The sequence below is a fragment of the Myotis davidii genome, unplaced genomic scaffold (assembly GCF_000327345.1).
Source record: "Myotis davidii unplaced genomic scaffold, ASM32734v1 scaffold523, whole genome shotgun sequence".
Lineage (NCBI taxonomy): Eukaryota > Metazoa > Chordata > Mammalia > Chiroptera > Vespertilionidae > Myotis > Myotis davidii.
The window spans coordinates 1,121,430-1,137,520 of record NW_006295054.1 but is presented as its reverse complement, the minus strand read 5'-3'; the positions used below and the strand labels follow the sequence as shown (position 1 = coordinate 1,137,520).

Sequence of the window (16,091 nt, the reverse complement as noted above, 5' to 3'; positions counted from 1 at the left end):
AGCCACCAGCGCGGAGGTCCGGACCGGCATGGCCCGAAGAAACGCCTTTCCTGCCGCCGCGCTCGGGCTCTGGACCATCCTCTCCTGCCTGTTGGGGCTGCGGGCGGAGGTCGGGCCGCCGCGGGAGGAGAGCCTGTACCTGTGGATCGATGCTCACCAGGCAAGAGTGCTCATAGGTAAGGCGCCAGAGCCCAGCACCGTCCTCTGCCCGGATCTTCCCTCTCTTTCCGACTCTTCCATTAAAGAAGGAGAGATGCACGACTTTAGTATGTTTTTAAAACTTATTTTCCAAGGAAGGCTGCTCCCCCCCTTCTAATGAGCGATTCCATCTGAAAGCATATAAACTTCTCTCACGAAACTTAGGCTCACCTAGCATTCGGATCTTGCTGTTGCTGGTTTCTACAACCCTCTGTTTTTAGGTGGACCCAGCATTTGTTACCACCAGTAAACACTCCTTCTCCCTGAAGGCATGTGCCTGGTGGCATCATCCTGATCTCACACAGAGAAAATGAGTCGGCACCAAGGCAGGTGCTTTGGGGGAAGCGATGAACCATACTGATTCTTTGGTGTTCTTGCATGCAGTGCTGATTTTGATTCTTTTAAGTCCGCCTAGTTTGATAGTTTTGTTTCTTTTTCTAAAACCAGGATTTGAAGAAGATATCCTGATCGTGTCAGAGGGGAAAATGGCCCCCTTCACACACGATTTCAGAAAAGCGCAGCAGAGAATGCCAGCTATTCCTGTCAATATCCACTCCATGAATTTTACCTGGCAAGCCGCAGGCCAGGTAAGTTCTGGTAACCAGGAAGGGTGGAGAAATGACCCTTTAGTATTGCCACTGCTTGCTGACAGGTAGAAATATACTGTATAGTGTGTAGTCTGGTATATTTTTATAATGTTTAAGAATGGTTTCTCACCTGATCTCCAAAACAAATAAAGAATTAACCCCCATTTATTTAAACACGCTACATTAATTAAGGATTCCCAAAGGAAAAGAGCAAGCAATGTGCCTAAAAACTCACTATTTTGATAAGACTCGGTGACTTCAGACTGCTGGAATATAAAGACCTCAAATACCAACATCACTTATTTCTGTGATTATTGACATTAAAATTTAACATAATATGTAAAAGGCTCGTTTTTCCCCATAGCATATACTAATCACTTATGGCATTTATACTTTACCATCAGTTTTAAGGCCTGTACGTATTTTTGACATTGTGCACTTGAAAAAAATTGGTATGTTAAATGTTACTCACTGGAACGATGTGAATGCTGTATATTTCTGGTAGGAGTTCACAGACTCAAAAAGTGTCATATAAGAACATTTGGCCCTGGCCAGTTTGGCTCACTGGATAGAGCGTCAGTCTGAAGGGTCCTGGGTTCTATTCTGGTCAAGGGCACATGCCCAGGTTGTGGGCTCCATCGGAGAGGGGGGGTGGGGAGATGCGTGCAGGAGGCAGCCGATCATTGATTGTCTCTCATCATTGGTGTTTCTATCTCTCTCTCCCTCTCCCTTCCTCTCTGAAATCAATAATATATATATGTACATATATATAAACATTTGTAAAATATTGCACATTATTGACTTTTAAGTTACCATTTAAATAATTTTATATGGAAAAGGAAAATTGCAATGTATTTTTATAAAGAAGTATTTCTTTTATTTCCTAGCAAATTAGCATCTTTTATATGTTACCTTTTATAGTTTCAGTATCACGTAAATTACCTCTAATGACAAATGGTAAGTAATAAATTCTTTTGCTCATTGGTTGGTAAAATGTGTCTAATATGAAAATCATTGTAATTGTAATTAAAATCACATTATCAGGTGTTTTTTTAAATTCTAAAATGATTAAATGGATATTTTCATGAAGAATGTGATCCAGAAAAAAACTCTTTATAAAAAGTAATATTTTTAAATTGAGAAACCACATTGGTTCCCCTTAATTACTTGTTATAGTACGGGCATGACCATTTTAGCTGTCTCTTTTCCCTCAGATCTATTCTTTCATTTTTCTTTTCCAAAGTAGATCAAACCTAAACCCTTTGACACTTCCATTGTTGCAACAACAACAACAACAACAACAACATAAGTGAGAGAGATGTTTTGTATCCACTGAAGTTCATAGCCAGAAGGCCATCTATTCTGATACCCTCATTTTGCATTTGAGTTCACTGAGGCTCTTACTGCTCTATAGAAAGATTATTGCTTTTCTTCCTACAATTCCCTCTTTATAGATACTTAATGGACAGTTAATTTTGGAATATTGTAAAACCAGTAATAAATCAATAAATGACCTTTTTATTATCATTTTGTTTCACCTGAATCTGTTTACTTGTGTTTGACTCGTATCAAATGGGGTCAATATTAATTCTGTGTTTTTAAAAAGAACATTTTCCTTACCTATACTTTTATGATTCATAAGAACCATTAGAAAGTAGCTTGACTTAGCACCCCGCCCTAGCTGCAAGGGTTTGGTAACTGTTACAGAAGAAGCAGAAAATGTCAATAGCTCTTATCTATCTATTACCTACTGATTTATTTTTCATCTGAATTTGCCTTCCAAAGAATGGAATTTGAAGCAATGGCTTGAATTTCATGTTATCTCCCCTGCTGCTTTATAGCATAGTGCATGTTTGCAAACATTGGCACATTGTTGAGTACAAAATGGAATACATATCAAACAATCTCAGGAAAATTTTTTTTAGGGGATTAGAGAAGATGGTAGAACTGGCATGGAGATGAAGCTTCCAGCATCTTTCTCTCTCCTGTTTGAGTGTTGATTACCCATGTGGATTGTCTCATTATGCAGGACAATGGTAGCACCTCAATTAGATGATCTCCCTCTCTAATTAAATCATCTCCCTCTCTGTGCCAGTCTGCTCTGGATAGGCTACCATAGGTACCTATGAAATCTGGTGTCTGCTGTTCTTAGGGAGGAGGGTAGTGACCGGGTAGGATCTTTACCATGCCAAACAGCAAGATGTTTGAATATATCATTTAAATCTGATCCATTTTACTCCATAAAGTTATGTGAAAGACCGTACCCTTTTATGTAATGATGTTCAGTTTGAATTTATATTAGTTCACACAAACACTCCATCCATGCTTTTGTTCCGGCCCTCTGGTCCTGTTTAAGAACCCATTGTGGCCCTCGAGTCAAAAAGTTTGCCCACCCCTGTCTAGCACCATAATTTTTGAAATGCGTGGAAATTTTGAAGGTGGGAAAAATAATGACTTAATACTAATTAAATGTTTTGAAAGTCATCTCTAACTAAAGCCAAACCACATCAAAACATCTACATGGATAATGTAAAGTTCATTTCATGGTCTAGTTATTTCATCCAAATAATAGCAGACATTTAGGAATTTCAACACAAGCAAAACACATAACTGATTAATGAAAATTTAAACTTAATATGTGTTTTGGCAACATGGGAAGAAAGTTAATTTTAGTTTTGAAGACCTTGTAGAGGCAATAGGTGTTATCTGCTTCCAATAACTGATCAGTCCAATAACCCAGGGTGTCTTGGACCATTTAAAATAACGTTCATGTTCTACTTCAAGCAAATACAAATAAAAATTACAGTGATATTCATTTCTCCACATCAAGTTGGTCAATTTTTTTTAGAGTTTTTAGTATGTGGAGAATTGTACATATTCATATGTGGCTGATGCGTGTTAGACCTTTTGCAGGGCAATTAGAATCTGACGGCAAAAGCTTTGATCTAGATCCTTTGGGCAATTTTACTTCCAGAGGTTCATCCTAAAGATATAATCATGGATTTGAGTAAAAATTTTAGTGCAAGACTGTTTCTAATCATGCTTTTTATAAAAATTAAAAACTGGGTGGAACCTAGGAGTCCACTGATAGTAGCAGGAGAACGGATGAAGCACTAATGAGAACATTCTAGATGTCTACTCAAAGCCATGGAAAGATGTTCATGACAAATTGTCAGTAGTCCATAACAGTATATTCTGTTTGATTGCATTATAAAATATGTGGGCAGACACAGGAAAAAACATTTGATAAATGTCTGATCCTCCATGGTGTAAACATTGGTTACATCTGCATATGTTATATTTTGTTTTTTTCCACAATGAATGTGCATTGATTTAGAATTAAAAATTATTTTATATTACATGTGAGTAAAAAGGTGTGCTTTAGAGTTTAAAGTTATATGATGTTTGTCTTATAGTTTATGGATGTTTATTATCTAGTATCATTTTTACACTACACATTACAAAATGGTAAAACAAATGGTTTTCATGGCTGATCATTACTATGGATCCAAAAGAATTCTCTAACACTTATTGGATGGTCACCAGTATCTTTTGATATCCCCGTAAATCTGCTTTGGAAGGCTTTCCCGCCTGAAATCAAATGGCCTGACCTCTTCCTCTTCCTGAAATCCTCATTTTCCATGGAAAACCCTGTCTCCACTTCATTATCCATTTAAAATACTCATTTTCTGTCATGCCCCTTTTCAAGGCTTTTAGATGAGAGAAGAATTCCTATGAAAGAAGCTTTAGACTTAAAGGATTTTTAGTAATTAAGGAAAATACCCTTTGTTACTATCTATAACTTTTAATAGTTGATATTTTTCAATGAAGCATTCCTTATTCTAACCTTTCCCTGAATTTGAGACAGGTAGAGGTCATGAGCAACCACCTTAGTTTTCTAAACTATGCACTAATTAAACATTTTATTTGGAAAATAACCCCTTCCTAAACCTAATGGCTTTCAAATAAAATTTTAATGAGAAGTTTGTTAGACAAATCTGAATTATAATATTAGGACACTGCTGCTCGTTTCCATAGGAACCAGTTTAGTATAAGGCCAAGTTTTTTACATTTATGTAGGTCATACAATAAATGTATGTTTAATACAACCTTATAAAATTTGTAAAGATCGTATAGGCTTGATTTTAATAACGCTAATATATTCTATCACCTGCATTACAATGCTAAGGTACTATGAATCGAGAACCTAGTTAGTAGGGCATCTTTTTTAGGTTGGCTCTTTTAACAGTGGTAATGGATTTATGTTGAGCCATGTATATATGACTTTTCCAGCCTCCATTTGACCAAATGCCCAGTTTTCTGCGATGGTTGGTAAGGGCTGGGCTGAAATTGGTGTCTATGGGCTAGAAATTCTCTGTGTGAAGATAACTGGTCGATATTAACTTTAAACCTATCACTGGGATTACTAGCAAGTTCTAATCACTGTATCAACAGATCCAGATCTTAGAATAAGCTTTTTATCACGTATAGCAGTGGTTCTCAACCTGTGGGTCACGACCCCTTTGGGGGTCGAACGACCCTTTCATAGGGGTCGCCTAAGACCATCGGAAAACATATATAATTACATGCTGTTTTTGTGATTAATCACTATGCGTTAATTATGTTCAATTTGTAACAATGAAAATACATCCTGTATATCAGATATTTACATTATGATTCATAACAGTAGCAAAATTACAGTTATGAAGTAGCAACGAAAATAATTTTATGGTTGGGGGTCATCACAACATGAGGAACTGTATTAAAGGGTCGTGGCATTAGGAAGGTTGAGAACCACTAATGTATAGGGATCACAATTCTTATCACCACTAGAAATCAAGTGATATAGATTTATTTTACTCAATTTCAAGATGTTTAAAAACAAAAATGAAAAGTATTACTGTGGGTACAGGATAGAAATTGCAGAATTTTGTCTGCTGTCCTGAGGAGCTGGGTGGTCATGTGTATATTGTAGAAAAATTGGTTTTATTGGGTTAAACTGCAGAAATGTGCTTCTTTGTTTTATGTATAACCACTGAAAATGGGAAATATTAGATATGCTGAAGATACAGTGTATCCATGAGGTATTTTCCAACATGAAAGGTTAATTATAAACATGTTCATCACCCTTGCTAGCTCCCTATCAATGAAAAACAAAACTTCTTGAATTATTGAAAACTGCCCAAAATAATAAAAATAATTCAAAATCAAGTCTAAAGAAAGCTTGAGAACGTTGCCTGGATAGTGGTGTCTTTGTGAATGATTCCTGTCAGTAACACCCAAATTCAGCTTTAAAATGAGGAAAATTCAAAAAAATAAAATAAAACGAGGAAAATTCCACTGGGGACAAAAAGAAGTCATAAACAGGCTATTTTCCTGACAACTGACCCACATTTTTTGCTGATGTTTTAAAAACTAGGATCACTCTATTGTTTCTGTAATATCAACTGGATAATGCAATTCTGTTATTAAAATGCCCGAAAAGCTCCGGATAGCTTGTTTTTGCAATGTAGGGTTTGAAATGATGTAACACTGGTCCCATTAACGTGGCTACAGTTTGCAGTCTCAAATTTCCCATTAGGCTGGTTGAGTTAAGGAGAACTGTATTAAAATACTTTTTCCTCTTCCTTTCTCCCCATGACAAAAATCAAAGAAAAACAATAGTGGATTTAAATTCAAGTACCTCCTCTCCCTCTTCAAAGAAATTGCCAACTACCCCGACACACCTCCTTTCAACTCTGAAGTTATGGTAACACTCATTATTAGCAGTATTATTTAAATCCCTTAATGTGTACTGTCCGCATTTTTTCCTAATGGAGTTATGATTGTTTTGGTAGTTACAATCCAAGTGGCTGCATACCTCTGCCCTCCTGGGGTTTGCCGTCATACCTTCGAGGTGGTTTTATATCACCAAATGGAGGAAATGCCTTGTTTGTGACCTCTGTTGCATGGTTTCAAAGTGGGAATGTGAGTATGTTTACATAATGTGGGCATGATTTTTTTTTTTTAAAAGAAGGTACTCATATCAAAAGCGCAGCTTTAGACCTTTAATGTTTAGATTCTGCTATGCTGTGGTGTTTTGCATTGTGGTGTTGTGGACATGCCACTAGGGATCAAAGAGTAATTCTGCAGAGAGCCCATTTCATTTAGCAAAGTAGGCATGTGCCAGCCATCTGTTGTATCTGCTGATAGAAAACAGCAGTAAGTTTCTCAAACTTTTGCCAGAAAAAAAAAAAAAAGACTTTATTGCTTGGAGGAGATGAGTTACAAGTTACCTTATAAGCAACATCTGGTTTTGTAGCGATTTACATGGCATAAATGTAAACTCCACTATGTCTTGCTTACACAGTGGCGTAAAGGCGCGTAAACAGCCCCTTCCCCGCTATCCTCCTTGTTTATTCCCGACTTTACAAAGCTTGCACAAATAAAAATCTCTTAAATGGTCGTGGTAGAGCAAACGGTATGATATTCAATAAAGCATTTTGTTTTGGATTAAATTCATTGAACTTAAATGTCCCTGATGAATAGGATGGGCGCTGTGAAGGGGAAGCTTTGGGGATTAAGAGTTTGGTGAAAACGCTTCATCCTGTAGCCAGAGCTCTGTTGGACCAGGGCTTCTTTTGCTGCAGTGATTAAACCAGCTTGCCCCACTTGCCAACATGGGAGCAGTTTGGTCACATTCCCTCAGTGCAGTGGTTCTCAACCTTGGCTGCACATTAGAATCACCTGGGAATCTTTTTAAAATCCTGATTTCTGGGCCTCATCCTCCGGAAATTCTGTTTCTTTGTTACTAATGTGGCCCCACCCCATAACAAAGAAACAGAATTCCCGGAGGATGAGGCCCAGAAATCAGGATTTTAAAAAGATTCCCAGGTGATTCCAAGGTTGAGAACCACTGCCTTAGTGGAGGGGGAGGAGGGTCCCTCCCACCCACAGCATTTTTTCTGTCTGCCTCAAGCACTCACTCGATCAACAAACACAGGCACTGAGTTAGTCACAGATCATACCAAGAGGGATAAACATGGTCCTTGCCCTCAGGGAGCTCATAGTCTGGGAAACAAATATTCAAAACACTCACTGAAATGAGGTTGGGAAGTATAGGATTGGCTGAGAGCACAAAGAAGGCCACTCTTTTCCCTGCTTGGGGGAGGAAGGAAGCCGGGAGCCCTTTCCTGGGCTCCCTGAGCAGGTGTTGTTTGAAGTAATTGCTGAAGGTGATAAGCATTCCTCAGACCAGCAAGGGGGGCAAATGCCTTCCAAGTGGTGAGCTCGGGATGTTCAAGTGCCTAGAGGCCTTAAAGGGGAAGGCACACTCTATCAGGGGTGGGAACCATTTTTCTGCCAAGGGTCATTTGGATATTTATAACATCATTTTGGGGCTAGACAAAATTGTCAACTTAAAAATTAACCTGCTATATTTGGTCAACCATTTAATCAACTCACCCCTAATGCCTCGGCAGGGCCAGACCAAATGAGTTCTCATTCCTTACAGGGCCTGTGGGTGCCACCCCTGTTCTAGGTAAGCATGAGGGGCCGCATATCTGAGATGTAATGGAAATTCATTGAAGGGGACTTCAAGGTCAAATAATGGAGAAAGATTCTGGGGAGGACAAAAAATAAAAACAGTTCAGGGAGGTTTCTCTCTTCTCTGCTGTGAAGAGAATAGACTCAACATTTTGCAAGTTTGTCCCAAGGATGTATTAAGGCAATCTTTGGTTTATGTATTGGGGGGAGAGTGGTTTTTCCACACCATGATTTAGCTCTTCTTTTTCACTTAACTCTGGAAGAGTTTGTGATAATTAGTACCAGCTCCAAATTAATTTTTGTAGGTGAATATGAAGGAACTATAAAAAATGCTTTTTTTTTGAGTGCATAGGACTTTTAAAAAATCAATTTAACTTTCTAATGCAACCTAGAACTTTGAACTTAATGTAAAACAATGAATAAATAATAATATGTTAATTTGAAAAAGAATTGAATTAGCATCTATTCTCAACTCCTATATTACTCTTTAAAATATCGTGAGAGCCCTAACCGGTTTGGCTCAGTGGATAGACCGTTGGCCTGTGGACTCAAGGGTCCCAGGTTCGATTCCAGTCAAGGGCATGTACCTTGGTTGCGGGCATATCCCCAGTAGGGAGTGTGCAGGAGGCAGCTGATTGATGTTTCTCTCTCATTGATGTTTCTGACTCTCTCTATCCCTTTCCCTTCCTCTCTGTAAAAAATCAATAAAATATATTTTAAAAAAATATATCATGAGAAGTATAATAAAGGTATAGAAATTACATTTGGCTGGAGATCCTTTAGTTAAAATAATGAGAGGTTGAACGCTAGAAATGGGTTTATTTAAAACAAACCTGCTTCTTCAAGTATTCTATTTTCACTTAAAACTTATTAAAATTCAAACGTCACAGGACAGTTTCTGTTCTTCCCTGTTTCTCTCAGATAGACCTACAGGTATCTAGCCTCCCGAGCTATACACTTTGTCTTCTTTTTAAATGATCTGGACGAATATGATTGAAGACTCTTGGAAATTTTCAGGCATCTTTTGAAACCCATTCACCTGAACAAAATATCACAGAGCAGCTGTGTTTTGAAGGACTTGAAGGACACACTTGAAGCATATTGAACCTGGGACAAGGGACAGATTAGGGAGAGCTGGCAACATTGGAAAGGAGCTAAACCCAGTCCTTGCTTCGCCACTTGGGGCCAGAACTCAGATCATGCCTCTGAGTCTCCTTCTCTACTGTCTACTTCTTTAAATGGCATTTAGTATAATGATACTTGATTATATTTTACTAGAGGCCCAGTGCACGAAATTCTTGAACTCGGGAGGGGTCCCTCAACCCGGGCTTGCCCTCTCTCGCAGTCCAGGAACCCTCGGGGGATGTCCGGCTGATGGCTTAAGGCCAGCTCCTTGCAGGGAGTGGGCCTAAGCCGGCAGTCGGATATCCTTAGCACTGCCGCAGAGACGGAGAGGCTCCTGCCACTGCTGCTGTGCTCACCAGCTGTGAGCCTGGCTTCTGGCTGAGTGGAGCTTCCCCTGTGGGAGCACACTGACCACCAGGAGGCAGCTCCTGCATTGAGCATCTGTCCCCTGGTGGTCAGTGAGTGTCATAGTGATGCTGTTGGGCTGAAAACAACTCTCCGACATCCCCTGAGGGGTCCTGGATTGTGAGAGGGCACAGGACAGGCTGAAAGACCCCACTGGTGCATGATTGGGGCCAGGGAGGGATATGGGAGGATGGCCAGGCGGGGAGGGACCACAAGAGGGCTCCAGGGCGTGTCCATCTAGCTCAGTCCTGATCAGTGGACCCCAGCAGCAAGCAAACCTAGTGGTCAGAGCGTCTGTGCCCTGGTGGTCAGTGCATGTCATAGCGAGTGGTTGAGTGGTTGAGTGGCTTTAGCATGCCATTAGTATATTGCGCTTTGAGTGGTTGAACGGCCAATCAGACGATCAGACACTTAGCATATTAGGCTTTTATTCTATAGGATTTTAATTGTTTGACTCTCCCATTCAATGTAAGCTCATGAGAGCAAGAACTTTGTCCTGTTAAACATATAACTCCAGCCCCTGGAACAGCTCCCGACACAATAATAAGCAGTCAATAACTATTAGTTGAATGAATGAATGCACGAGGTAGGTCTCATTATTATTCCCATTTGATAGGTAGTAAGTGGCAGAGCTGGGATTCAAACCTAGGCAGTTGGGATTCAAATCTAACCCTTGCTCTGATAAGTGCTAAATAGAGGTGTGAACATAGAGTGAGTCTGGAACACAGAGGAGGAAGCAGCGAATTTTGGCTGAGGAAGTAGGAGGAAAGCTATTATAGAACTAGGACTTGAAGGACACACTTGAAGCATAGTCAATGCTACCATATCCTAGGTTCTGAGAATACATACTTTAATTCTTGGAGGTGGGAGTGGGGCACAGGAGGCAGGGCCATCACAGGCAGAGGCAAGGGAGTTGTGAGAGTGCATTCTGGGAGATGCTAATGGTGCCTGAGTCTGGGATTGATGTGTGTAAGGAAGAATACTGGGGGCTAGGGTGCGGGAAGATGAGGCTGGACATTTGGTAAGGCCAAATGTAGAAATATTAGAAGCCATGAAAGGTCATGTAACTCAATTCTTTTATCTATTAGAAAAGCAGTTTGGATTGCCTCCAAACTCCTTCCAAATTCCAATATGTTCTTATTGACTTCAGAGAGAGGAAGGAAGAGGGAGATAGGTATAGAAACATCAATGATGAGAGAGAATCATCAATGAGCTGCCTCCTGCATGCCACCTGCTGGGGATGGAGCCTGCAACCTGGGCATGTACCCTGACCAGCAATTGAGCCGTGATCTCCTGGTTCATAGGTTGATGCTCAACCACTGAGCAAAACTGGCTGGGTTAAATTCTAAAATATTTTTATTCTATTTCTTAAGTAAAACATCTTCCATCATTTAACATGTATAGTAATATCTTTATACAAACTGGATATCTGTTTATATGTTTTTAAAATCCAAGACAGAAAGATTCTTCCTCCAAAATTGTCTTGATGCAAATTTAAAAAGATTCACCTCAGAATACTCTATTTATTCTATGTTAATAATAATGAACAGCACCTATATAATGCATATTCTGGGCTGGGCACTCTTCTAAGCACTTATTATCACATCGTCACAATTACCCTGAGGTAGGCACCATTATTATCCCTATAGATGAGGAAACTAGAACATTAGAAAGTCAGATTACTTGCCCAAGACTCTATAGCTAAGAACACTTATGTACATGTTTATTATACACTTTGGAGATCTTCCTTTGATAGCTTTTTAAATATCTTCTCATTTCAAAAAATAACAATTCAGAAAACATTTATCAGTGCTACTATGTCCTAGGTTCTTAGTATACACACTTTAATGGACCCAATTGCCTTCTGGGAATTCACCAGCTGGTGGCAAAGACTGTGGCAACAATAAGGCAATCATAATAATTATGTTAAGTTCCCAGGACTGACGTGCAGTTGAATAAGGTTTTTCATTGCATAAGGGAACCTGACCAAACAGCAAGTTCAACCCAACCAAGTTGAAACCCAGCCCACATTTCATTTGTCAAGTCTTATAGCTGGACACAGAGCCTCACAGTTCAACAGGGACACTTCAATCTAATTTGCACAGAGCCTTCATATGAGCTGGCTGTGGCCCCATTAAATACCCTATGAAAAGTCCTATGGGAGCATAAAGCCAGAGGATTTGCCATTGATTGGGTAAATTTAGAATTTCGTATGTTCTGAAGAAGATACCACAGAAGAGGTAACATCTACACACAAAAGATGATCAGTAGGCAGACAGTGGCCACAGCAGGTGGGGGTGAGATGGGCATTCTGGGTATACTGAATGACCCACAGGGAGGTACACAGGATTCAGAATCATTGGTGTACTTGGAAGATGACAGTACAGAATGGTTGGGGTTTATGGAACAGATCTGAGTAATATAGACCTAAAACAGTAAGTTTGGGAAGTTATGATGATTTCTGTATGCCATAGTTGACTTGTCTTATAGAATATGGGAAGCCATTGAAATTTTAAAAGTAGATGACAATATCATATCTGTGTGAAAGATAATGTTGGTGGCAGATGGAGGGTGAGGATGAGGTGCTTGGGTGAGTTCTAGGAGCCAAGTAGGAAGTTAAGACACTGCAAGAGATGACAAGGGTGTGAATTAAGGCAAGCAGTGAGGAGAGAAGAAGGAATAGACTCTAGAGTTATGTGTCGGTGGAGTTGACAGGACTTAGTGAATGAATGTGGGTGTTATGGAAATGAGAGAGTAGAAGATGACTCTGAGATGGTTATGTCTTAACTGAAAAATTGATTACAGGAAATGGATGAACAGTTTGAGGTTCAAAGACAGTGGAGTCCATTTGGAAATTGCTGAACATGAATTTCTGCTCAGCATTCAGATGGAAAAGTCTCATGCATTTGAAAATGAGTCTAGAACTAAGACATGAGGTGTAAAATAGAAGTGCTGACTTTGGAAACTGTGGATCCTTCTCTTCCTTCCTCTCTTCTTTTGACTTCAACTCAATAAATATTCAATGAGGGCCTACCTAATGCCAAAGCTTGTGCTGAATGCTAAATAAAACACAAAAGTTGGTCTGGTCAGTGTGGCTCAGTGGTTGAAGCATTGACCTATGAACCAAGAGGTCTTGGTTTGATTCCCCATCAGGGCACATGCCTGGGTTGTGGACTTGATTCCCAGTGGGGGGTACAGGAGGCAGCCAATCAATTATTCTCTTTTCTCATTGATGTTTCTATCTCTCTTTTCCTCTCAGAAATAAAAAAATATATAAAAGGCTAATATGTAAAGTGTCCCCTCAGGAGTTCGACCAGAAGACCAGGAGTTTGATCACTCACTATGACGTGTGCTGACCACCTGGGGGTGGTGTGGATTGAAGGAAGGCCCTGGCCACCAGCCAGCAGCCAGGGAAGGAAAGCCCCGATCAGCCCTGCTCACCAGCCAGGCCTAGGAACCCTACCCATGCATGAATTTCGTGCACCGAGCCTCTAGTATATTAAAAACAGAAATGTAAAATGTATATGACACTTGCTTACAGGAGATTACAATAATACAATTTTAAATGTGTTATCATTGCAATATGAACAAGGTGCTGTGAAAGTACCGAGGAGGAAGCATTAACTGTTGGGAGAGGAGTGAATTATCTGCATAGGGTTCCTGGTGTTGTTCAGGACATAACCTGAGCAATGTATACCTAAGACATGCACATTTGGAACACCTTCTTTGCTTAACTCAGGGCTGTTATGTACTTGAGATAGTTTGTCCTAATGTATTCTGCCTTTCACTTGCATTTTTTGGAAATGAATACAAATGGCACTATACCACTAGGTGACAGAGCAAGTCAGCTCTCCAAAATTAAACATCTAGAACTACTCTTGAGGAAACAGTCTGTGAGAGCTGAAGATAGGCTTAAATAAACCCACATTGTATGGCTTGTTAGGATGCCTCGTTTCCAAGGGCTGTTTCAGTATTAGTCATGGATGCACCATTGGGAGGATTCACATCTGAAGTCAAATCCAAGTAGGACATCTCCTACTTAAGGCAATAACCAGATGGATCCCCAGTAGACTTGTAAAATTACTCTATTACTTGGCTTTTGAGTACTTGGTGAAGTAACTTGATTCTTATCATTTGGAAGTTCAGTCAATATTCCTATTTCCAGTTGGACCTTGAATAGGATGTGAGATTACATTTATATTTCTGTCACTTATAGCAGTAGCCAGCAGGTGGCAATGTAAAAAGTTACTTCTTTGTAAAATTTTCCAACTCAACATTTTTTAAGGCTGTAGAGGTGCTCTCTCGGAGGCCCGTTTGTGGGGTGCTGTGATCTTTAGGTAGTTAATTTCAATAGACCATTAATACATCCAATAAGTCAAAAAAATACTTTCTCAATTCAATGTTCCTGAAAGCATTAAAACTCATCATATATTTTAGAGCTCATCCTAAATAACCAAAAATGTGAATGATTTCACTATACACTGATCATCTGTCTCTTTCTATTAAATAATTGCTCGATTTCATGTAGGAATCAAGTTTTGAGTTATCATCTCTGTATGTTCATCCAATTTTTTCTTTGCTTTCTCTGGCTGTACTTTTAGATAGAACAGCAGAGTTGGAAGAGTTCCCAGAGTTCATCCACCCCATCAAGCCCAACCTTTCTCAGAAGCATCCATGAGTTATGGTCTCTCAACCCCTAGTTGAACATGCTCAGGGGCAGGAAACTTACTAAAGCAGAATTCATTTCATAATTTTGATTGTGGTGACCATAGGAAGTTGTTCTCTATCCTGGGTCAAAACCTGCCTTCTAGGTGTAACTTGAATATCACAAGACCACTGGTCTCTGGACTCCCATTTGGAGAGTCCTACCTTGCATTTATACCCTAAAGATGGCTGATTGGTCACCTCTATTGCTGATGTAGGGTTCATTTTACTCCTGCTACTCCTCCAGCAAAGAACAGCTATTTCGGAGTTCTTAGAAAGGCTGTACACACGCCATCCGGGAGGGAGATGCATCTTGCCCTGGCCATTGTCGCTCAGTTATAAGAGTGTCACCAGTGCACCATAGGATCTCGGGTTCGATTCCGGTCAAGAGTACATACGTGGGTTGCAGGTTTGATCCTTGGCTCCAGTCAGAGTGTGTGTGGAAGGCAACCAAGATGTGTCTCTCTTACATCAATGTTTCTCTCTCTCTTTCCCCCCAACCCTCTGTGCCTTCCACTCTCTCTAAAAATCAATGGAAAAAAAATATGCCTGTCCGCCTGTCCCCTTACGCCCCAGGCAAGTGCATAAAGAACTGCCCCTATTAGCAGGTCCCCTGAATCTCATGCATGCCGATGGGTGCCGCAGACCACCAGACACAGCTGAACCCCAAATCCCAATTGAGGCCCCACTGGAATGCTTAGTCACATCTATAATTCCTGGCCTTCGTCCTCTCCCTGACCTCTGGACCCCGAGGGAGTATGTTTTAACCTCTTTTTGATTGGCAACCAACCCACAGGCATTTGAGGACAGCTCACATTGTCTGTTCTCTTTGCCAACATCCCCAATTTCTTCAGCTACTTCACATAAGCATTTCTTCAACCTTGACTCCTAAATACTTATAAAAGTATAAAATTGTCAGAGATGAAATTTACTGGTACTTTACTCTTTATACTCTGATAATAAAAGTTCATTGCTAAATTAGAGATTAACTTTATTACTTCTGGAATCGTGAAGTCAGTTACTGGTCTATAAAGCTTGTGTGATAAAGAAGGGAAAGAAGAAAGGAGGAGAAGATAAAAAGAGGGAAATAGCTAACACTAAGTATATTTTACTTGCGTCATTGTGAAAGTCACTTGTCTTCTAGTTTAATCCTCACGGCAATCCTTTCAGATAAGCACTATTAATATTCCCATTTGACAAAAATGGCAACTGGGTTACAAAAAGCAACTTGCCTAAGGTCACTCAACTAAGGGGTAATGGAGCTAGGATTTAAACTCAGGCGGTCTGACTCCAGAATCCACGATGAACCTGCAACTTGAACCCTTTGAAAGTGAGATTTTCCTGAACCTGCATCTATGTTCTTGAGACATTTTATTTCATCCATACAGCATGCTGTGGAGCATGAGTTAGGTAAGGACCCTGACCAGTAGGACCCTTACACTGTTCAAGGAGGTTAAAATAGCATCACTTTACTAAGTATGAGGTTGATGCACTTGAAGTTGTCATTTTTAGTAGGTCAGAATGGTTGAATTTCATCTGCTTTAACCT

The 16,091-nt window shown here is 40.0% G+C and overlaps 1 protein-coding gene across 1 annotated transcript in view; it reads left to right on the top strand.

Moving 5' to 3' along the window:
* Positions 1-6: 6 nt before the first annotated feature.
* Positions 7-16,091, top strand: part of WIF1 (WNT inhibitory factor 1) — a 74,597-nt gene continuing 58,512 nt past the window's right edge. The window contains exons 1-2 of the mRNA XM_006769621.2: positions 7-176; positions 646-785. Of these exons, the coding sequence (XP_006769684.1) occupies positions 29-176; positions 646-785 (288 nt within the window). The 5' untranslated portion in view covers positions 7-28. The remainder of the gene's footprint in view (positions 177-645; positions 786-16,091) is intronic.